A 24019-nucleotide genomic window follows, 5' to 3' on the forward strand; every position below is an offset into this window, starting at 1 on the left:
ATGGAAAAGGAGCTTCGGGTGGAAGGAAATTGGAAGATATTGTGAAGTTTAAAACGAGTAAAAGTTTTTCTCCGACGAGCGGCGTAGGGTTGTCTCTTAACTAGAGACCAACTGCAAACTAGAGGAATTCAATGTCGAACATGTGCGTTCGTTGTGACAACTCTTATGAAAATGATTGACATTTTTATTCGAGTGTCCTAAAGTAGAAGAAGCTTGGCTCGAAGTGGGTTTATTGGAAGTAATAGATAATAATTTGAAAATAGTAGATGGTTTTGTGGCTTTGTGTTTTCAGCTGCTTGATTTTTTTGGGTAGAAAGATATTTGATTCTTTGTCACACCATAATCTCTGTTTGTTTGCGATGACGTTGTGGGGTATTTGGAAGCGTATGAATGCTAAATTGTGAAATGATGTCAAAACTCCATCACGTGAGGTTGTCTGTTTATAGGGCCCAATACGTTACTGAGATGGTAACATATAAGGCGAAGGTGTGAGCGATCAAAAGCAAGTAGGGATAAGCCAAGGCAAGGTCACGCGTGAATACCACCATGAGGCCGCGTTGGCATAAATAAAAAAAATATGATCTTTAAAAACCAATGTTGAGGCAACAATTTTTACGAAGAAAGAAAAATATGATATTGGGATGTGCTTGCGAGATGATGAGCGGAAATTTATAGTAGCGAAAACGTCTTAGTTTCAAGGAATACCACAATCTCGTAAGGCGGAAGCGCGAGGCTTTAAGGAGGCAATAAACATGTGTGGTAGCATGAGTTTGATAAGGATGTTAGTAGAACTTGATTATAAGCAAGTGGTTCACGACATCTCCAAATCAGATTTTGGTACCGTTCTAAATGCTTGTAGAGTTTCTCATCTAAATTTTAAAATAAATTTTATTAGGAAACAAACAAATAATATCGTTTATTTGTTAGCAAGGACGTCATTGTTATATGTTAGTTCACATATTTATGATCATAAGCTCATAAAGACACGACCTTCAAGCTTATATTCTGAATAGAGAATTGATATTTAAATAACAATTTTTAGACAACTTTTATTACAAATCTCTCTTATATTCTCGTTGTGCTTTTATTATTTTTTTTTCTCTCTCTTTTTTGTTATTGTCCAATAAAAAAGAGGAAAAGAGTTGTCACTAAAAATTGTTTAAAATTATTTATCAAAATATCATTTCTCATTTGAATATACTGATCTTTACTCTAATCCAAAAAAAAAAAAAAACTAACCATTAATTTTATTATTTTGTTTATTTGTCTGCATTGCCTGGGTCATGGTTCCCTACATCAGCTTCTATGATTAGCTTCTGATCTGCTGTCACACCTGGCAACATTATTTGATTTTGACACGTAGGCATACTAGTCTACGACACGTGGATTGTTCGTGTCATTCTCTGACAACATGATTCCTGAGAACAATAAACTTACGGGTCCCACTAAGAATTCAATGAATATTCAATGTAACGGAAAACTGGTCAAAGAAAAAAGGTAACGGAGAACGGTGGTTTATTTTATGCAGAACTGAACCGGACCGGTTCGACTTTGTTCAGTAGATGCCGCCGCAAATTGTAATCGGTTGCTTGCATTGCATGGGTATGTATGAATCCGTAATTTCCTCTTTTCTTCTTTTCCTTTATATTTTTTTAAATCTTTTTATTTTGTTTTTTCTGATTCAAATTTCTTTTGATAAAATTGTTAAATTATGCATGAGTCCGTATAATACGTGACTCGCGAGATTCTAGGGTTCATTCACAAATCAAAGTGTTTTGATATATTTATTCTATGAAAATAAATTAAAGATAATTTTTATGAATAGTGTAAAATTAAAAAATAATTAAATTTTATTTCGCTAATTTTTTTGATAAATAATATTTAATTATATCAATGATTGGAAAACAAACTTTGATAAAAAAGGTAGGAAATAATGATAGGAAATGTTTTTATTTTTATTTTTAAAAAAGGCTTAAATATTTTTTTTGTCATTTATCTTTTACCAAATTGTAATTCGATTTGGTCCTTTATGTTTTCTCAAAATCGTTATTATCCTTTATTATTTTTAAAAGGTAATGTTTTAATCCTTTATACACATCAAAATAGGACAAAAATATCATCTTTTAAAACGATAAAAGACTCGTGTAAAAAAAGAAAATAATAATTTAAAGATTAACAATAAAAGATAAAAATCAAAACGAATTTTAAACAAAAGATATAGGACAAAAAGTATATTAAAGCTCAAAAACACTTATTCAATTAATAATTTAAAGATTAAATTTACTGGTACATATCGAATTGATTCATGTACCTTAGGATTTCTCGTATAATATATACTTCATGTCTTGAATAAATGATCATATTTCATAATTTTTTCATCAAAACTTCTTTTTATTATTCCAATTTAAATCTTTATTATAATTTATATTAATGTATATTTATGTGAGAAACACGTTAGAGTGTCTAATACAAGACTACTGCCCAACCAATAACAAGGGTTAGGCCTAGCCAAAAAAAAAAAAAAAAAAAAAAAAATATATATATATATATATATATTCTTTTTTTGCACAAATTTAACACAACTCAATATAGTCCAACATTCTTTAAAAAAAAACATAATTTGATATTAATAAAAGTTTTCATCATCGTTTAACGGTGAATAATCTCCATCAAAGAAGATTTAGGGCATACGAAATGGATTCTATCATTTCAACTGTTTTTTTTTTCCGTACTTGAGTTAGAAATCGAATCTTTGATCACATGTTTAAGGAATCTAAATTCCTTACAACTTGAACCAATTCATTGTTGATAACATAATTCCAACTTAAAACACTAAATCACCACATTTACTTTTAAAAAAAAAATGTTTTAAATTACTAAAATAACCCTAATAAATGTTAGGATTATCTTAGTAATTTCAAAGGAAAATGCTTCTTATCGCGAGCACAATTGACGCGAATTATTCCGAACAGTTATATACACATGCACTGTTTATTGTAGTAGGTCCCTCTTTTGCATCCCACCATCTGTTTTTTGAGCCTTGGACTAATCTAACGGGAGAAACTCTTCTTGATAAATTCGCTTGGTTTAACTCTTGGGACATATAGCACTACTGAATTTCAAAACATAATAAGGTCATGAGTCACTAATTCAAACTTAGTTGCGTTAAATAACTCTTTATTTTAAGTGTTATCAAATGCGACAATAATTTTGTCTTTAATAAATATTATTATTTATTTTGAAAATGCATATCACTTCATTTTCAAAGCATATAACTCCGTTGATATGTATAATTACATAATGCTGGGGTAGACATTTAAATCTTAGATTTTCAACTTATTCACCTATAAAATTTCTCGTTAACATACTACTTGACTAAAAAACATGCATTTCACTTTCAAATTTTTCTTTAAATTTGAAAATATGTTGGGTAGTGTTGATGCATGCATGTTAACACCAACAAAATAGTTGGTCGAAATCATGTATTGGCCACTCAGCTGATGACAAAGTATTTGTCAATCGATTTGATCAGAATAGTTGGTCGAAATCTATATGGCCTTAAGTTTGTTGTTGAGTATTATTAACATATTCATGGAAATGTTGAATAAAAGCTTTATAAACAGTAATATAGAGCTAACCACATCAAAAATGCCCTGCTACAACTTTCCTAGACCCAGACATTTGCAAAGTAGTTTTTTTTAACAACAAATTTTTTTAAAAATCAGAAGTTGAAGGTGATTTTGGAGAAAATATAGAAATGGAAGTTGTGCAACTTAAATTAAGGGCAATTTGTGAGTTGACTAAATAAAAACTTGAACAAACATTTCCTGCTACATTAATTGGAATAGTAAATTTTAGCTCACAACTCAACTAATTAGGCAAGATACGTGTTGATCAAGTTAAGAACGTAGGGGAAGAATTTTTTTTTTTCCTTAAAAAAAATTAGGTTATAGTCAATTAATATGAAATTGCTACAAGAAATTTTACATATGGAAAATTTTAGTGACGGCAACTAAAACCTACCCACAATCAACAAGTTGATAAAGGGTATAGGTCTTGTGTACTCTGGATATACATTTATGTTCGTGGGTGTGCTTCTCTAAAAAATAGTTTGTGGGTGTGCTATTGTTAAAGATTCTTAGATATTATTGATAGATTTTATTTTGTGTATAATTAGATTATTGTTAAAAATTCTTAGATATTGTTCACAATTTTTTTTATATATTGTGTATAGCTGACTATTAGTAATTAATAAATTACTTCGTAATAAAAAGATTGAGTTCAAGTTCTCATATTAGGATGAATTGTTTGGAAGAATCTGAATTTGATTTTTGGATAAATAATATTTAATCTGAAATTACTTATTATTGGCGGAACTCTGGATCACCATAACCTCATTCATTTTTTTTTTTTGAGGGAATAACCTCATTCATCTTATAATCAAAGAATTAACACAAAAAGTACTATTAATTTACATATTTAACAACAAATTCGTAGAATTTCCCTCAAGAAGCTTTTGGTAGTTGCATAGTGGCGAATCTAACTTGTTGTAACAAAAAAAATAAAAAATACTCTAACTTGTCAAACTTTAATGCAAATGGTATTCACAACATGCAAGTTTTATAACTAGTTTCTACTGAGGCCCAACATGCTAAGGAACTTGTGAATGAATCCCGGGCGAACATGACTCAGAATGTAGAGACTGTTGATTTAGTTGAAAACACAAATCAGTAATTTCAGTTGGTGGTTCTAAGAAAAAAGAAGAACAATTTAAACCAACAACATGTTAAGGCTAGCAAAGGGTTTAAAGTAAGTGTTTCCAATCACTCGTCTTGTTAATACTTTGGTGTGTACTGTGTAGTTGTCCCTCGTGCATTCAGACATTTCTTTTTGTTTTCGTATTTCTTTTTCACATTTTGTTTTTCTAGAGGGTTTTGACTTTAGTCTTCCTCTTTCTTTGTTCTTTCTTTTAATATATGATCAGAGTGTTACAACAAACGACTCATTTGCATCTTATCTTTCGCTTAAAAAGAAGTTGAACTTCTCCTAAAAAAAATAGTAGAATACTTAGGATTATGTTTGAACAACATAATAATAAACATATCTAATAGTTTGAAAGAGAACTATATTTATTATTTACTTACTATTTAGAGTCATATTTTTATCTTTAAAGATAAAAACGGATTTCATGAGTATTATACTTAATTGGGAAGACGGTGAGTAGGGCCGGCAATGAACCGAACCAACTCGAAAATAGTTCGAGATTCGATTTGATAATTGACTCATTAAACTTGGTTCATGAACCAAATGAGTCGAACTTGAGTTGAAAATTAAGCTCGTTAAATAAATGAGTCGAACTTGAGTTGAGTATGGTTCGACTCGTTTAGTTCATGAACCAGCTCGATATATATAAAATATTATTTTGCATATTGTTATATAATATGTAATTTATTACAAGCTTCTTCTAATAATTATGTACTTTTTTCATAGGAATTATTACTAATTTGATTAATAATCAACAATAATTGTTATGATAGAGGAAAAAAGTTAATATCTTTTGAAGGCTTTTAAACAAACATTTGTACACAAAAAGTCCCACATCGGGTGTTTTGAAAATATTAGAGAGTAAGATTGTATATATAAGAGAGGTGGATGATAATGAGTACAATATAAAACATGGTATGGGCTACAGTAGTAAGTGCTACTACCTTTCTACCTTCATAGTTTTATTTAATTTATATTTTTGTTTTATTTTTAAGTCAAAGACATGTATTTTTGACAAAAAAAAATTTTGAAGAAAAAAAGCTACAAAGTATACAATTCGAGTAGACGAATTGAACCTAACGAGCCGAACCGAGTTGTTCGTGAACTTTAAACGAGTCGAACTCGAGTTTAAAAAAAGATTTGTTTCAAACTCGAGTCGAGTTATGAACCGAATCAATTCTTATCGAGTCGAGCTTAGAGAGGTTCGACTCGACTCGACTCATTTCCAGCCTTAAGGGTGAGTAAAGTTTCTGAGTTGGTATCCCAAACAAAGGACCACTGAATTGGACAGTTTTGAATTTAATATCCTACATAGAAGAAAGGGACCTGCCCAAGACCTTGGAGGGTGGGGTATATTGAAAGAGACAATCTGTCTCTCACCTATTTCTCTCAAAGTTGTATTAAATTTTGACAGAGAATTCAATATAGTCATGAAAAATATGTTGAAAGCCTTTGTTTTTGGCATGCAAAATATTCAAAAATAGACTTATCCTAGTGTTTAATTGATGTCAGTATTCCACCCACTTACATTTTTTTTAAGAAGCAAAAACAATTGTATTAGAAAGTTATTCAAGCAAGAGATGTGTCTAAACTCTAAAATGAAACTAACAAAATGCCATAGAAAGGACCAAACGAACAAAACAACAAAATCAATAACATTATTGTAAAAAAAAAAAAAAAAAACTCATTAATTAAGATGTGAAATAACAAAGACAAACAAACCAAGAAATCAACTCAAAAGACAAACAAACAAAGACTTTTACTTTAACAATTACATCAAAGGCAATTTCTTATGACAAAAAATGCGAGGGCTTAAATAGGCATAAATAGATAGATAACTCTCAAATTATTATACTTCATTATGCATTAAAGACATAAATAATCTATATAAATAAGCAAGGCTGGTCCAAAAACAAGTCGATCAAGGTATCAATCATCATAGACCTCCAAAATATTAGAAATTTACTTCTTAAAAAGTCCTTATATTCTACAATTTCCAAAACAAAAATTAATAAAACATATATAAAACCAATATTGTATATATCAACAAATATTAAATCAATTGAAAACGTCACATCGAACGAAATCGATTATACAATTTCATGAATGGTTTTGTTTATCAAAACGTATACAAACTAAAATTTTAACCAAAATTTTGTAAATTTACAAAAGGACATTGTTAATGGCTTAAAAATGGATCATATTAAAATTTGTCGTAATCCTTCATATATATGTATGATGCATGGACTTTCTTAAAAAAAAATATATATATGGACTGACCCTAAAAATAGTTCTAACATATACATTAGAAGAATGTAATTATCTCTATCAGCTCGTAGACCCAGTTCAGCTATTTTTTTCATTAAAAAAGTTATAATAATCTAACTAAAGTGACAAAATTATTTAGGGATAAAAGTGACAAAATTATTTAGGGATAAAAGTGACAGGGACATATTGATAGAATGTATAATTTTTGTTAATTTGTATAAAAATCTAAAGTAACACTGGCACGTAAGATTTCGTCTTTATATGATAATAATCACAAATCTAAGAAAGATTCCTAAACAAATTGTGCCCTTTTTGTTCTGTCGGCAGGGTTTATTACTAGTGAGTGATTAACAATTTTAGTTTAATTTATATGTATTATCAGTCTATTAAAAAAAATAAAAATATTACCTCTACAATAATTATTCATACTTTACATGTGTTTTTCTCTGTGGTGCCCTACCCAAACCCCAAATTTCTTCTTATACATCATATTCAAACTTTTTGGATTCGTCGTTCCAAGTTTTATTTTTTAGAATGAGTTTTGTTTCACCATGGCCCTTGGTGATAATGCTCTCCATTTATTTATAACAAGTGGGTTCAACAATATTGTGTAGCTTTATATGTACCTCTCTTCTTTGTAGAGTAGTGGTTGAGTTGAGTGAAAATTGGGAGCTAAACTCATAATATTATTTTTAACAGGTTACAAACATTGTTAACTTAAAAGGGAGGTATTCATCACATGGGAAATTAAATGGGAAGGTCAATGTCAAGTTAAAAAATAGAGGGGTGTGATGGAGAAGGTGAATGTAGAGTTTTTTGATAAAAAATAATACAAGTTACAAAATTTTATGTAGTAACTAAAAAAATCAATAGTTATTTCATCGAGTAAAAAGGATAATATTAAAGATAAATCTCCAAATTCACCCGTCGTCTTAGTTTTCATAAAGTGAACTGATTCAACGACAATTACTTAACCAACACCAAGAACCTTCGAAAGCACCTAATAAGTGGTGTGGGATTAGAAAATCACAATGGAGCCACCGTGATTTTGTGAAGCTATAAGGCATAGTTTTTGTCAAAAGTTATGGTGGTTTGCGGTGATTTTATCATCAATCTCGCTTCTCATCCAAACATACACTAATTAATATTACATGGAGAGATAAGACACCAATATTTCATAGGCTATGAATTATCACATTTGTCTGTAAGGGCAATATTTGTATTGTATAGTTTAGGGAGTCTAAAAAAACACATGTCTCCAGCCAAAGACAAAACCTCTAAGAAATATCTTATCCACAAAGGTACCCAAAACCTCTATCAGAAACCTAGACTTAGCCCATTTAGGACCTAGACATTAGGTCCCCTCCCTAAACCTGTTGAAAGCTATTTCATTGAGTTTTAAATGTGGTTATGTTCTTTCCACATCTCTAAAAGCTATATCTTGGGATTGTATGTCCTGATTTGTGTGAAAATCAAAGACAAAGAAGGGAATATCCAGGATTCTATCACTGTGAGTTGAAGTATGTTGAATTGCATGGTTGTGTTAGTCAAATGATTGAAATTGAGCTTGCTATTCATTATTTAAAGAATGTGATTTCACTAGAGCATATCACTTTCGATCATAATGAAAGCAGCTTAAAGCTAAGCCTATCATGAGCAGCGTCGCTGCTTGATCGGCAGTTCGATAACCTATTTAGGAGATGGAAGATGGTTAGATGTTTTTCACCATCTTTCCCATTGGACTGAGCCTGGGCGCAATTTGATTCGTGAAGAACTTCAAAATTACGTCAATGGAATTACCATACTCATAGATTCCTCAAGCACACTGCAAGTCATTTTAGGATTTTACTACTTTTACTTACAAAGGCAAAAATATAATTCTGCACAATATTTTGCTTTCTTCGCATACGATAGTTGAAAGTTTTCTCTTTTCATAATACATCACTTAAAATATTAAAACATAAATATTGCAGAATTTCTTAGAGCAATTTCTCTATTTGGTTCGTTCACTTGAATTCTATGGTTCTCATTATCCATTTTTTCCTATTATTTTGTAGACTAAATGTCTAAATTGGTATTAAGAAAAAACATAGACCTGTATGGTCCTTGAAAAATGACATCAAAAATCTTAAATGCTGATCAAATTAGTCTATAGGTGGCAGCGATACCATTCACACACCCATTCAAAAATTAGGACTCTCCAAATTATTTGATACATTATGTAGATGACAATTCAAAGTGGATCACACTTGATGAAAATCGATGATTATAAAGCTAAAACAACCACTTACTAATGTAAATACTAACTCTTACAGTTTGTTCGTCATCATAGACCGCATGTCTTAGTTGAATAGAATAATCCGGATTTGGTATTGAAAAAAAAACAGTTTAATTTCAATTTCAATGTTGGTCCCTTGGAATGTCGAGGTCTTTAAATACTGGACTGTCAACTCCAACTCCCATGGCGTTTAGTCCGTTATCCACGTATATGACAGCACCAGTGATAGCTGATGCTAAGGGTGATGCCAAGAAAGCAGCAGCGTTGCCTACCTCCTCTGTTACAAATACTCCAAAGTATAAGTAATTTGCATACTAAAAAGTAGAGAAATGTTCATTTCAGAAAAGGAAGAATCTCAAGGGTAATAATATTACCTGCATGTAGTTCTTTCTGTAGTGGTGCATTCGTAAATGAATAATCAATCATCATATCAATGAAACCAATGGCTTTCGCAGCACGGCTTCCAAGTGGACCTAGGCATTGAAAACATTTTGAATCAATATGCGACACAGAGACATTCACATTGCTATTTGCTCATTAATACATAAAATATATTAGTCAATATATGATTACAATTTAGAAAGAAAAAAAATTTGTAATCATGATAAGCATGCATAGCTACACACTTTTACCCCCACCTATATCAGTATAAGTTCTTATACTAACAGTCTGTCGCAAAACACATTTTTTTTGTCTTTAAGTAAGACATACCGAACATGTATCATATCCAGATGATAGTTGTGTGTGTCTTTAGTTGACAAATGTATATGAGAAGTATCGGTGAAAGTATTTTTTAAATTTAAATCCTTATCGAATACTTTTTGGGTACGTCTCAGGAATTATAAGACAGATATCTGTGTCAAATACGTTTTGGACACCGATACTCTTCCATTTTTTAAGTATCTAGGATTCATAGTTTGTCAACATCCACGGAGTTTACTGACAAGCAAAAATCCAACTTGGAGGAAAAAGTTAATAACAACATTAGGTGGGATTAGCGGAATTATTTGACGTTGTAAAGTCGTATCATATATCTGGTCTAAAAATGCTTTTAAATCCCTCTTAATAGTTTGTTCTACGGTTTTTTCAGTCTTACTTTAGCTCTAATTATTGGACTATCCCTCTGGGTCAAATCTCCCTACCAATGCTTCTACAAGTCTTCTCAATACATGCTCAAACCATATACGACAATATTCTAATTCAACCCGTTTCTGTATTTTGGAAGCTATCCTAATTTTCTCTATATGATTGTATTTCTATTCCTATCTTGTCCTGTGTAAACCACTCATACGTAGTAACTTTTCTCATATCTTGATACTAAGTTTACGATGATGAACCCTAAGTAGGTAAAATATGAGACTTGTCGTATCGTAATTTTCGCTTCTGCCTTAAAAATTGTTTGTTCATTGCTAAACTTGTGTAAGTTGCGTTCGATATAACCCAATTTACTTACTTACACTTAGGCAGAAACCTTGTATTTCTAAAACTTGCAACCAAATCTCTAACTTCTCATTTATCTCTCTCTTCTAGTCAATTCTCTCGTTCTCACGCAAATACATTTTTAAGCTCCATCACTCCACGGCTTAATTTTAATAATTTTGTCAATTATAGAGTTCTGATGATTAGCATAGCATTTTCTTTTTTATCAGTCATCACCACTTTTCAGGGAGTTAGAAAGCAAAAATGCTAGATGGTAACAAAATACAGCCAGAATATAAAAGATTTTACAAAAGTTCCTCTTTAACAGAAAACATTGGCATCAGTCAAATGCTCATATGGATGTATTGCAGGTGAAAAGGAAAACAGGCAAAATCTTAGACCTATAACCACCTCTAATACCACTAATGTAACACCACTTTTTATTTAACTTAAAATAATAAAAAGAACATAATTTTTGAAAAATTTCGAAGTTACTTTCCTTTTTTTAAAAAAAAAAATTGCATAATCTGTATATCGAATTGATTGCACTAGTGAGAAGCTTTATTTAGTCTTTGATTTTAAAATATAAAGCCAGTTGTGACAAGCCATCAATACCTGCAGATATAGTATTAACTCTGATTCTTTTCTTTCTACCAGCTTCAAAAGCAAGCACCTGATAAATGCAATTTCAAAAATGCAAAGGGGAAGAGGCGGAAGTTAGGAACACAAAAGTACCGAAACACACGTATTTATGCGTGTAATATCACAATTTTTATAAAGAAAACGGTAGACTCACTCTTGTATCACTTTCCAAAGCAGCTTTAGCAGAACTCATACCCCCACCATACCTGCATATCATTCAGTTCAAAACTTTGTCAATGATTTTTTTTAATTAAAATACAGAACTATGAGTCGTTAGCATATCAAACATACCCAGGAATAATCCTCTCTGAAGCAATATATGTTAGAGATAGCGAAGATCCACCTATAACCAAAACAGACCAGTGAGAACAAATATATTGAAGGATGAAGAATCAAAATGTCATCTCTTATAGGTAAATGAACTTGCCTTGGTTCATGATTGGAAGAAAGTGTTTTAGTAAAGAAATATAAGAGTAACTAGATGCGGACAAGGCAGCTAGATATCCTTTCCGAGACGTCTCGGACAATAGTTTACTGACCTACAATAGAGTTGATTTCTTTGTTAAAGCTCAAGGCATAAGTTAGAAGGAACCATCATCTCGTTATTGTAATAATAATACCTCTGGTCCATTAGCAAGTGAGTGCACAAGTATGTCAATAGTGCCGAAATCCTTCTTAACAGATTCAACAACTTCCTGCAAGGAAATATAAACGCAAAGCAGACTTATGAGAACCAGCGTTATTTAAACACAAGATGAAACATGAATAATAGAGTAATAAAAGAACAATAACAAGCAAGCCTTTAGCAATAGGTGGAGTAGGCTACAGAGATCGATCATCGTCAAAAGGCCTTATTGTGTATTAGGTCCGAAGATAGGCCATTTACCTCTAATCCCGCTTAATGATTTGATCAACAGTCTTCTTTGATTCCCTCTACCTCTAGGCTCTAACTATTGGAGTAACATTTGTACAAATTTTTTTTATAGGTCTTCTTCCAACATGCATGAACCATTTCTTTACCACGGAAACTACACCAATTTGATCTCTATGATTAAATTTTCCTTTCATGTGGAATCTGATAGGTTTGTTATTGTTAGTTAATGGGTGTGTTGAGAGTTAGATAGGCCAAATAAGGCATGCTGCCTACAAATGGAGCGGAGGATTAGAAAGAGAATCATCTTGTCATCTTGTCACGTGACTGAAAGGTCACGGGATCAAGTCTTGGAAACAGCCTTTTGTGTAAAAAAGCAGGGTAAGGCTGCGTATAATACACCAATTGGTGGGACCCCTTCCTGAACCCTGCGTATGCGGGAGCTTTAGTGCACCGGGCTGCCCTTGGGGCCTTTCGGCATTGGGAGACTCTAGAGTCTCTCGAATACTCTAGGAGTTCTACTGTAATTTGGGATCTTCACTATTACTTTTAGTAATACCAGTTGGTCTCTATCCGAATCACTCGTCCATCATAACCTTTTACCACGCGACATTAAATTACTTACAATATTTTTGGTCTTATAGTTTGTGTGATAAAATATTCCTTCAAAGCTTGAGGAATACATTTCAATTGCATATCAAACCAAAATCGTAGAGTAAATGCTTCTAATTAAATGATGTTCAGTGTGCTTAGGTTTTGCCTGCTAGCAGAAAAGAAGTACCTTATGTTTCAAAAAGCATTATCTAGGATTCATTTCACTTAGGAAAAAATACCAAATAAAAAACTTGAAGAAAATCAAGTAAGCTTATGAAATAATAGATGAATCAAAACTTTCATATTCAAGCTTGGTCAGAGAAAAGTGGAAGATGGATAAGTAATCCCTCTAGCTTGTGACTAAGGAAGTTATGTGATGAAGGGTCAACCTATTAATGTCTGATACTGATGAAATCAAGATTTTTATCCATTTCTTTAAAAGGAATTAATCATGATTTTTATCTCCAAATTAATGCTGATCACTTTAGTTCCAACAGTGCTGCCGTTTTAAAAATGTCTTTCAACATTCTTTTGACACCAATGTTGTCCATGAGGAACAGAACAATCTTTGAGAGATAAAATCACATGTAGAGCATGAATGTATTCTAAAGTGTACAAGAAAAGTGGAACATACTCCAATTGAACATTAATCTCATGTTAAAAGCCTTATTTTATTGGATTTTGAAGAAAAAAAATTGGTGACTTACAATGTAAATTTGGAATAACTTTTCTAGCTTATTTAGCAAGATGATATCCAGCAAGATGCTCTCCTCTATGAACAACTTATGTTCTTAACACATGAATGATTTCTTAATAATAGTTTCAGAAAAGACTAATGATATATATTCAAAATATATTATAAATTAGTTTAAAAATCTATTGGAACAAAATTGAAACTAACTTCGCAGCAGAGATCGAAAGAGTATTATAACTGTAGCGAAGTATAGATAACAGAACGATAATATATACCTGGACAGTCCAATTTGAAGCTCCAGCATAGCGCTTATTAGCTTTTACCTATACAATTTTCACAGAAAATAAATGATGATATATTTTGTGCATGGTTTTTGTATCTTTTAATAAAATATATGAACATCTCACTTACATCTTCTGGGACATCTTCGGGAGTGTCATAGACTGCATCCAAGGGATACACTTTAGTAATCTCCATCAATGATCCATCTTGAAGCCTGAAAAGTGGAGAGTTGCCTGTTAGCAACATACTTGAAATTTTACATTTATTGACAAAGGAACATCATTATAGCAAAGTTTAAACGTCCTACTTGCGTGATTCGTCAAATTTTCCACGTCGTAGACTAGACTCAAATATATTTAGAGCCTGCATGAAAATGTTAACAGTTAGTACCTGACAGACTGACTCTATAAACTATAAATCATCGCACTAATATAACTAGACTTCAGGCAGTGTTGTCAAACGCGAACCACAAAAAATAGCAGTTTGTTCAAATTATGTTACACAACAGTGCTATAGCGTGCTGCTATAGCCGCTGTTTGACAACATTCTGTACTAAATATCGTATAGCGGAACAATAGCATTTTGTCCAAATTCTGCTACACTATAACCACTATTTAACAACATTGCTTCAGGAACAAAATAAAATTTCAAACAGACAACATTAGAATTCTGTAATATTTATTTACTTACAGGTACCCATGTGCCAACAAGAATTTCAGCTCCTGCTTCTGCAAGAGATTTTGCTATTGCCCAGCCATATCCATTGTCATCAGCCACACCAGCAATAAATGCCCTTTTACCTGCACATAAAATTACTTTCAGTGAAGTGCTACGTTTTCTTATAATATGGTTACTATATATATGCCGTACCAATACAATTGTATAATGTCAAATCAAACATAACAATAGACACCGTTAAAAAGAAGAAAAGCATCAGAAATAACTGATTTATGAGGGGAAAACGTAAAAGTGAAGATATTATCTTGGCTTATATTATAACCAGCCTCAAATGCAAAAGACTCCTTTCAACAGCCTATGTACTGACATAAGCACTAATGAGATTTTCTGGAATATCTTATAGAAACAGCTTACGACATGTTCATAAGCAGTTTTCAGCTTATTTCCATAAGTTTTCCGTGATAGCTTATGAAAACAGCTTATATAAAAATAGTTTGACTTTACTTTATCTTTTGTTATAGAAATGGGTTTTACACAAGTACTTATATGATAAGAGCTTATGCTATAAGCATAATTACGCTGTGTATCCAAATTTTGATTGGTAAACTAACTTTAAGTAGATTTTGGAGTGAGTAAACTGTTAATAGGGATGTGGCCACAAAAAAGATACTTCCTTCTAACATTACTTCAGATGAGTATAGGAAGAGTGATAAAGGGAAGAAGTTTTTTAAATCACAAAGTAAAACACAGACACACATGACAAGTATAAAAACAAAAGCAAAATAGACACTATGATACGAAGGATTCACGGAAAAAGAAGTGAAACCTCTCAAATCAATTGGCAATCCTGTAGCTTGCTTGTTTGAACTGGACTCGGCCATTGCCTTTGTTACAATTTTGTCGAATTTTAAGGTATGTGATGTTGAGGACAGCTGGAAGGGTTTTGCCAAGGCAACATGACAAACACTTCCTAGTTTAGCACACGAGCCAACTTTAACCCTGCTTCCAACAATTGCCGGACCTAAATTTGAAAACTTTTGTGATGGGGTAATCCTAGGTCTTGACATTGCAATCGACATATTAGAAACTGTTGTTGTTGCCATTTCGAATTAATGTAATTTGAGGGTGGAATGCGTTAATCTGCACAGAAAACTAACATTAAAAACCAAAAATTATAATACAACAAAAATGAGCAGTTCTATTTTCACTAGTCCAAACTTAATATAAATTCCAAATAATAAATTAGGACTCCTTGATAAAATGTTTGAAATGGTCACCATTTGAAAATTTCCTTGCTTATCCCAAAAAAATTGATTACAGACTTTGACTCCAACATTACATCAAGCATTCTTGTAACTATAATTATCACAAAATAAACCTTGAATTTATAACTTACTCGTAAATTTATATCCTATGAAACACCGACACAAACACGAACACCAGGCACAACGACACTACGACACTGACACATCGACAACGGTAATAATTTAAGAAAATGACATAATTGAATGTAATCACATGTCTAGTGTTGTGCTGGCAGACACTGGGACACACCTTCGATCAGAAGTGTCGGTGTTGTCGTTGGTGCTACTGAGCTTATATCTAATATGAATTTCCAAAGGAGCAAAATGCATTTTTTTTAAAGGCATAAACCAAACCATATGCTATGATTACGCAAAAAGCACAATGAATTGACTGAAAAGGTAAAAATACAAAAGCCCTTTACTGCATTAGAGCCAGATTCCAACAAAAGCTTATTATTTTCATACTAACCTTCCAAATTATGAAAAACATGAAAACCCTCTTAGTTTTAATTATTAGATCCAAATAAATTTCCACCTTTGATCCAAAAACTTGTTAAAAAAATCCACTGGCAAATCATAATAAAACTGTTCGAATTTAAATCAACATAAACACAGAAACATTCTTCATACACAGAGATTTAAGCCATGTTTCACGATAGATTCAACATTTACATAATTGCACTATAGAAACCAAACAAATAAGAACAAGAAAAGGATCATAGGAAGTGAAGTGTTGTTACCTTTTTGATAAGAAAATGGATCAATGTGGAGAGAGAAATGCGAGAGTTTGAAGTGGTAATGTGTATGAATGAGATTAAGGGTAGAAAATGGAGAGAAAAAAAACTTAGCAATGTGTGTGTCGATGGAAACGATGTAGTTGTGTTTTTATGTGAAGTTGTTCGAAGTAGTTGAGCTTTGGAAGTGTCGAATGTTAAACAGTCCCTCGTACTTGTTTTTTGTTTGGAACTTGTTTTTGTTTTCTTTTTCGTCCATCGTAAATAAAATAAAATAAAAATAATATTATCTCCGTCACCAGTGTATAAGACTCTTTTGCTAAAATCACGTAAATTAAGAAAGTAGATATTTGTATTAAAGTTGTATTTAATCACTATTATTTTTACAATTTTATTCTTAAGAGATAGTTGGTTTATGTTTTCCATATGCTATTTATTGTTAATTGAAGAAAAAGATGTATAATAAATATGGGCATGTATGTAAAAAATAATTAATGTAGTTGAAAATAGCAGAGTGGTCTTATAAAAATGGACAAAAAATTCTCAAAAGAGTCTTATAATTAGGGACGGAGGTAGTACTAAAAGAATACTTATGTTTTTATTCTAGAATAAAATACAAATAAAAGTTTGTACAAAAAAAAATACAAATAAAAGTTTTTTTTAATGGAAATACAAAAATAAATATAAACAAAAGTGATAGTTGAAATGGTGTATATGGTTAAAAATTTAATTCAAACACAACAATTTTTTAACTATCAATTTTACAAGGAGAATATATTTTTTGTGTTGATTATTTCAATTGGATTCTATTATTTGACCAACTTTTGATTGGACTAAAAAAAATTGAATGACTTAGTGGTGGGTGATTGATTTGTAAGTACTTTCGTAAACGAATTTCTTTGAACTAGACTCTTGACCCCTATCGGCCAAATATTTTTAAGGCTATTATTTAATACAGTTAAAGGAGGTTGACCTAGTAGAACTAGGGACTTGATCTTGTATCTCTATCGAAATTGTGTTCCTTGAAGATGATCGAAGGCGCGTGTCTCCGTTCGATGGGTGAAAGGATTTCGAAAACGGTTATCTTCTGGATAAGGTCAAGTGCCAACGGATATGTTCGATATACGTTTGAAATTCAAATCGTATGGCTAAGATTAGTTAGTTTTCTGCAGTTATAGTTTTTCAAATCTAGACAGTTATTTCTATTTGTATAAATAGTAATTTTTTTTAGGAAAAAAGGGTCACAATTCAATCATACAAAACTTACGCTCAAATTATCCGTATGGAATCGAGAAATGAGTCACAAGTTGCAATGTATGAATCTGTGTACCAACTTACATTCAATCAATGCAATTTAAGTTCATTTCTTTAAATGTCTTTGCAATTTACTTGTTTCTTTTGAGTAATTCATTTACTTTTATTTGCATCATATTTCGATTGGATTCAACTGGGTTGAATTCGATTGCCTTTTACTTAATTTTATTTTCATCAAGTTCTTCAAGAACGAATATCACAATTTTCGAAAGATAAATAAGCACAAGCTCTTAAGATTTACTAGTTGATCTTGCAAGTAAATAATTTTTAAACCACCGATTGTTTACCAAATTTCGGTGTAAACAACCCCACGCTATCGCACGTGTCTCGCATAAATCAATCTATTTTGAACCTCAGATACCAATCCTCTATCTGTCTTGGGCATTTCTTTGTAATTATCAAGACTTTTGCCATGACATTGCAGCAAAGCCTCGATATCTGACAATGCATAACTCTTCAGCTAATCAGATGTCTGGACCAAATCTGCATTATAGATAACGCGTCAAATACAGATGAAAATATACAAAAATAAGTGGAATGAATTTAGCAACAACAACAATTAATATGGGTAAAATGTGTACTTTGACTTTTTAAAATATATTTCTTCATTAGTGATGCTCTTAACGTGTTTTTAGCATCACTTAATTGCTAGCTTAACCGAACAGAAAAGTCAAATCCCACCAAAACAAACTCAATAAAAAAAAACTTAGGGCTATAAAAACCAAACATAGTGTTTCATATAAAGTGAACATGCCTTTTCTTGATGACCATATTATTAACAGAAAAAAGTTTCAGTAAATCTGCACAGTTAGTTCCATTCCAATTAATTGATATCATGTATATGTATTCTTTATATTAAGTTCCAATTTGAACTAAACCAAATTGACATGATTTTAAAAAGCATCAGCATCGATTGCAAGTTGTTTCAAATCAATTACTTAGGAGAGTTGCTCATAATACATAAAAAATGCTGAAACGGTCAGGAGTAGTCCATAAGTTAATGACTCTTGCCTGGATCCCGAATTCAATCTTTCCGCCAACAATGTCTGCGAGTTTTGTGATCTTCGGTGCCTTTCCTATTTCGCAAAAGGACATAAAAAATTTAGAATAAATCAGAATGATGGGAAAAAACAACTTAAGGAAACTTCAAAGATTCAGCATCTATAAACTTTGTCAATCTCACAAACTAACTTGATGGTACGACCAAACAAACATTGGATATGTATTTAAATATAGTCATATGTGTAGACATTTGTACTTTGTCGTTTTATGCTATTAACATGAATGTTGTGAGTCTGTTCAATGATTCATCCTTTTTGTTTTTAGCGAATTTGCATTATATCGATGTACTCTTTCAATTTGAATGAATGAATATCTTTTATTTTGTCAAAAAAAAAAGGGGAGTGGCTTGCCTCTTAAGAATTTTTTGTGTAAAAGACAAACTGCAGACATTAAAAAACTTTGTAATAAATGATGTTTCATAGCTTATAGTCTTTTCTCTATATATTTAATTCGCATGCCTGTACCATCCTAGTACACTACCACATCGAGCAATTTTGGCCCCCTATTAAAAAAAATAGCAATTTTGACCCCTTTCATCCCAAAATTGATCAGAAGATACCACGTGTCCCAGAAAATGTGTCATAATCGCAACATTTTGTAAAGATAAGGGGTCAAAAAACATATTTCCCTTATGTTAGGGGGTCAAAAGAGCATATTTCCCTAAACATAGAGGATCACTTTTGCCATTTTTTTTAATAGGGGACCAAAATCGCAACATTTTGAAACTTAGGGGGCGAAAAGTGGAGTTTAACCTATTTTTAATGGAAAATTTATATTGTGATCTATTCGGCCTTAAAAAAATTTTAAATTATCAAAAAAAAATTATTTTATTTTTTGGTACAAAGAGAGGGTAAAGCCCAAAAGAGAAAAAGAAAAATTACGAAATTAAACGAATATTTCTAAACATGCAAACCCTAAAAATATCCACAAACATGATACTTTGTAGCTCCCTTGGAGGAGCGTCTAAAATAATAGATGAAAAAGAAACTTGTCTTAGACTAAACGTAGTTAACCAATATGCACTTCTGTTGCCTTCACACCAGGTGTGGTTGACAAGAACTTGTCAAGGAAGATCAACGAGATCACAGATATGACGAATCAAGACAGGGGTAGCTCCACTAAGCTTGCAGTTGCCTGTGACCATATCCACAAGTTGTTTGGAGTCACTTTCAACGATGAGTTGTAGAAATCCTTGTCTTCTAGCTACCTTTAACCCCTCATACATGCCCCACATCTCAGCATGAAAATCATCACAAGTACCAATCTTTCTAGCATAACCAGTTAGCCACTGACCATTGGAGTCTCGAATAAGGCCCCCACAACCTGCAAGGTCTAACGTCTCCTTATAAGCTCCATCACAATTCAGTTTGACCCAATCTTCATTTGGTTTCTTTAAGCCAATGTAGATAGTGTCAAGATGTCTCAACTCTCCTGCTAGGTGAGGACGCTCGCCCCTCTCAATGGCTCGAACCAACTCAAGAATCAAATGAATATGATTAATAGGTCGATGAAAATTCTCCTCAAAGATACTTTTATTTCTCCACCTCCAAATGTTCCAACATGTCGCCATGAAGGTAGTTCGTCAGTTCTCTGTGTGAACTCTGTAACCTTGATGAGCGAGGTTTTTGAAGATCCAATCCTTGCAATTCAAAGAAAAGAAATTAGTAACATGAATAGAAGCCACTAACCTAATCCAAACCTGGGTAGCATAAACACAATCTCTTAAGGCATGGATGAACGTCTCATCGCCATTCCTACACACATGACAAATGGGGGATATCCCAACTCTCCATCTATTGCAACGATAGTTAGTTAAGAGACGCTCATGAGCTGCAGTCCACATAAAGGTTTGGATTCTGTGAGGACCTTTCTAGTCCCATATCATATGCCAATCCCCTTCACTGTGGTGAGAGTTTCCATGTTGAAAGATCATAAGCACTTTTAATCGTGAAGTGGCGAGTACTAGTGCCTCCCCACCCAAAACATTAGGACCATCATGATTCATATGCACCGGAGGAGCCAATACCTGATTAGCCTTATTGGATGGAATTTTTTTATCATTAATTAATCAACCGAATAAAATTTTATAAGTGAATGATCAATTTTTGTTTGTCTTTTTGTCACCCACGTATTGTAATGCTTGATAATGGGCGTATTGTTACGCTTTTTTAGATTTTGTTTTTGCTTTCATAAATCTATTATATGTACCAAATAGTTATGAAAAAACTCATAAAAGATCATTTGCCCGAAAACAAGAGACTATAATAAACTTACGAAAGAAGAATGTTAGGTTCGACTTATAAGTTTTTCCTTGGGCATATAAAATAGAGATTCCCATGGCCTAATGTATTATAAAATAATCAATTAATACACCTTCCTTTTTGATATAAGAATCATATCTCGAATGAAAAAGTGATCGAGTCTTGTTTGTTCTTACTTCTTATGCTAATAAGTCACTAGCACTTCCAAAAAGAAGCCACTAGTTAAGAAATTGCACCTAGCTTTGCAAATACTTTTTCAAAAAGAAAGGTAAAGCTATATTTGTAGCCTAAGTGGATATCATTAGCTTGATTCCAAATAATTGAAAAAGTTCAACTTGTGTTGCATTCAGCTCAACTTAAGGATGATGGACCTAGAATGATGTCAAAGTCTATATCAAAAACAAAGAACAAATGATTCAAAACAATGCATGTGGACATCATGTTAAAAAAAAGTTCCAGTTGAGTGTTTGGGATTCACCCGAGTTAGTCGGACCTCATGGCACACTGAACGCCTAAAATATACTCCATCCGTTCCGTAATAGATGACCCATTTGAAAATATGCAATTTTGACCTATCTTACTTTGACTATATTTTTCTACTAATATATAAAGATAAATAAGATGTCGTTAGATTCGTCTTGATGAGTATTTTCAAAATATCAAATTTTCATAATTTTTTCTAATATATTATTCAAAATAGTTAAACTCAAAATTATGCATTGATATGCGTAATAGGTCAACTGTGTCATGTATTATGGGACGGAGGGAGTTATCTAATTAGAAGAATGTTAACCAATGTCCTAAACATCCAAAATAAGTAAGTTTTTAAGAAAATTACTTGATCAAAAGTAACACATTTTATTTGCAAGACAAAATTTCTATTTGTAGATTCCTTAATCAATGCCATGAGGGCACTGGTTAGCAAGACTCGTCTAATTATTTATATATCACTCTTCAATGAACCACCTACCAACATAGTTTTTATGCTAGTAGATGGAGTTGATCACCACAACTCTTATGGAATATGAGGCAACTTCTTATGTCTTACTCCTAAAACCAAGATGCATTTAGTTTCTTCAAAAAGGATTTATAGATAGAAGATAGTGTATTAAGAATTTTCCTTTGGAATATCTCCGGATTGTATTTCCGTCCGTGAGCATCTATATCAATAAACACTTTCTCAGACCCTGCAATCACTATAGAGAATTCAGTCTCGGATAAAAAATTGTTAAAAAGTCAATTAATATGACTGGAGAAAGTAATTTTTTTTTTTATGTTACACAATTAACCGATTGAAACTGGAAGGTGTTAATATAAACTCAAAAATCATATCCAAAAGGATTTAGCAAAATTCTACTAATTGATACAAAATTTTATTTTATTATTTTATGAAGTCAAAACAAAATCATAATCTATTTTTTAATATTATAATTCCATCACTTGTCAAAAAAAAATTATAATTCCATCAAACAAATAAAAAATTCCCATCATCATCTAGCACGAACAGTAACCCCTCCACCCCTTCTAATCTCCATAACCACATCATCAAAACCCAACAACCTACAACTAACACCGTTCACCCTCACCGGTTTTCCCTGAACCGGATTAACGGTTCGTTTACTCGGTCCAAACCACTTATTCTGCATGAACCGGTTCTTCCTCCACGGCGGAATCGAAGCCTCTTTACTCTTGAAACACCTCTTTACCGCATCACACACTATCGAAACGGTGCGTTTCAGCTCAATCTCACCACCGACGAACACTCCAGGAACTAAATTCAACACCTCCGAGTACCGCCGTGTCGGTTTCACAATTTCGAATTGAGCGCGAAAATCTAAATCCACGAAGTACCGCCACGTGGCAGTGGCAGATCGTGTTTGCACCACATCGATGAACTCATGACTACCGGCAGTTACAGCACCGTCGTAAGGCTCCCATTTAGTGACGCAAACCGCCGCGTCGTGGCCTTCCTCTCTTAAAAACTCCGCCACTTTTCGCCGAAAAATCGAAGCGTTTCGCTCTTTAAAAAATGCGAAGTTTTCTGAAGCTTCTGTAACGTGTTTGAGAAGCGTGGTTTTGTAACTGTGTGCATTGTTTGAAAACACATCGTTTAGCCTCTTCAGAGCTAAGAAATCGTTGAACGAGTCGACTCGATCTGAGTCGAACTCGTTAGCCACCGAGTCATCGTTGCCATTAGTGTGTTCTTCGAGGAATCCATGCACTAGAGCAGAAAGTGAAATACCTTCTTCTACGACGACGCCAGAGTTGAGTTTGTCTTGATCAGCTACGATGATGAGTCGAGCTCTGGCGTCGTTGTTGAAGAGGTTAGTGATTCGTTTGTTTCTAGAGAAAACTGCCATTGATTTTTTTGAGGTGAATTTGAAAAGAGAGGTAATTGTGATTGTTGAGAGAGAATGGTGGTGGTGATTGTGGTTTTGAAGGGTGAGAAATGGAATAGTGGGAATTTGGTGCAGAATATTCGTGGGAAAGTGATTACTGGTTTTTCGATTCATTCATTCAACGTGTGTTCATTTTTATCTTAATCAGTTATGTTACGTTGATGCTTGGCATATCCAGGATAAAAATGAATGGATAAACTGATTTAGATTCGGGTAGGGTATTAATTACTACCAGTAGTATATGAGCAGCATCAAGAGGGAATATGTAATTTAAAAGTAGTATTAATAAATAATTAAACATTTTTTTTTTGTCAAAAAAAATAAATTAAATATTTATCTATTTAATTCAAAATTTATAATTATAATTTTTTTTAATAATACATACATATTCCAAATTTTATTTAAAAAAAAGTTTAAAATTAAAGTTAATATAAGTGAGATGTTTGGTCAATTGG

The 24019-nt window shown here is 32.4% G+C and overlaps 2 protein-coding genes across 2 annotated transcripts; both read right to left on the reverse strand.

The window, feature by feature from the left end:
* Nucleotides 1-9146: 9146 nt before the first annotated feature.
* LOC25498181 (enoyl-[acyl-carrier-protein] reductase [NADH], chloroplastic) lies at nucleotides 9147-16743 on the reverse strand. Its single transcript, XM_039828181.1, has 13 exons — nucleotides 16535-16743; nucleotides 15317-15630; nucleotides 14503-14612; nucleotides 14120-14175; nucleotides 13942-14026; nucleotides 13806-13853; nucleotides 11992-12066; nucleotides 11799-11910; nucleotides 11663-11714; nucleotides 11526-11577; nucleotides 11345-11402; nucleotides 9685-9783; nucleotides 9147-9587 (listed from the first exon to the last, which is right to left on the reverse strand). Exons 2-13 carry the CDS (start codon nucleotides 15591-15593, stop codon nucleotides 9433-9435), a joined length of 1179 nt encoding a protein of 392 aa, XP_039684115.1. The 5' UTR covers nucleotides 15594-15630; nucleotides 16535-16743; the 3' UTR covers nucleotides 9147-9432.
* Nucleotides 16744-22655: 5912 nt separating this feature from the next.
* LOC25498182 (uncharacterized) lies at nucleotides 22656-23525 on the reverse strand. The gene has a single exon (XM_013593061.2). The coding sequence runs from the start codon at nucleotides 23523-23525 to the stop codon at nucleotides 22656-22658; it is 870 nt and encodes a 289-aa protein (XP_013448515.1).
* Nucleotides 23526-24019: the final 494 nt, after the last annotated feature.

Source organism: Medicago truncatula, chromosome 7 (genome assembly GCF_003473485.1).
Source record: "Medicago truncatula cultivar Jemalong A17 chromosome 7, MtrunA17r5.0-ANR, whole genome shotgun sequence".
In the NCBI taxonomy this organism is placed as follows: Eukaryota; Viridiplantae; Streptophyta; class Magnoliopsida; order Fabales; family Fabaceae; genus Medicago; species Medicago truncatula.

Excerpts from the sequence above, each read along its gene's own strand:
- LOC25498182 (XM_013593061.2), bottom strand. The coding sequence starts at position 23,525 with ATGGCAGTTTTCTCTAGAAACAAACGAATCACTAACCTCTTCAACAAC.
- LOC25498181 (XM_039828181.1), bottom strand. The coding sequence starts at position 15,593 with ATGGCAACAACAACAGTTTCTAATATGTCGATTGCAATGTCAAGACCT. Across the intron at positions 11,715-11,798 it reads TCTTCCAATCATGAACCAAG|GTGGATCTTCGCTATCTCTA; the intron begins GCAAGTTCATTT and ends TTTTGGTTATAG. Across the intron at positions 11,578-11,662 it reads TCAGAGAGGATTATTCCTGG|GTATGGTGGGGGTATGAGTT; the intron begins GTATGTTTGATA and ends AATGATATGCAG.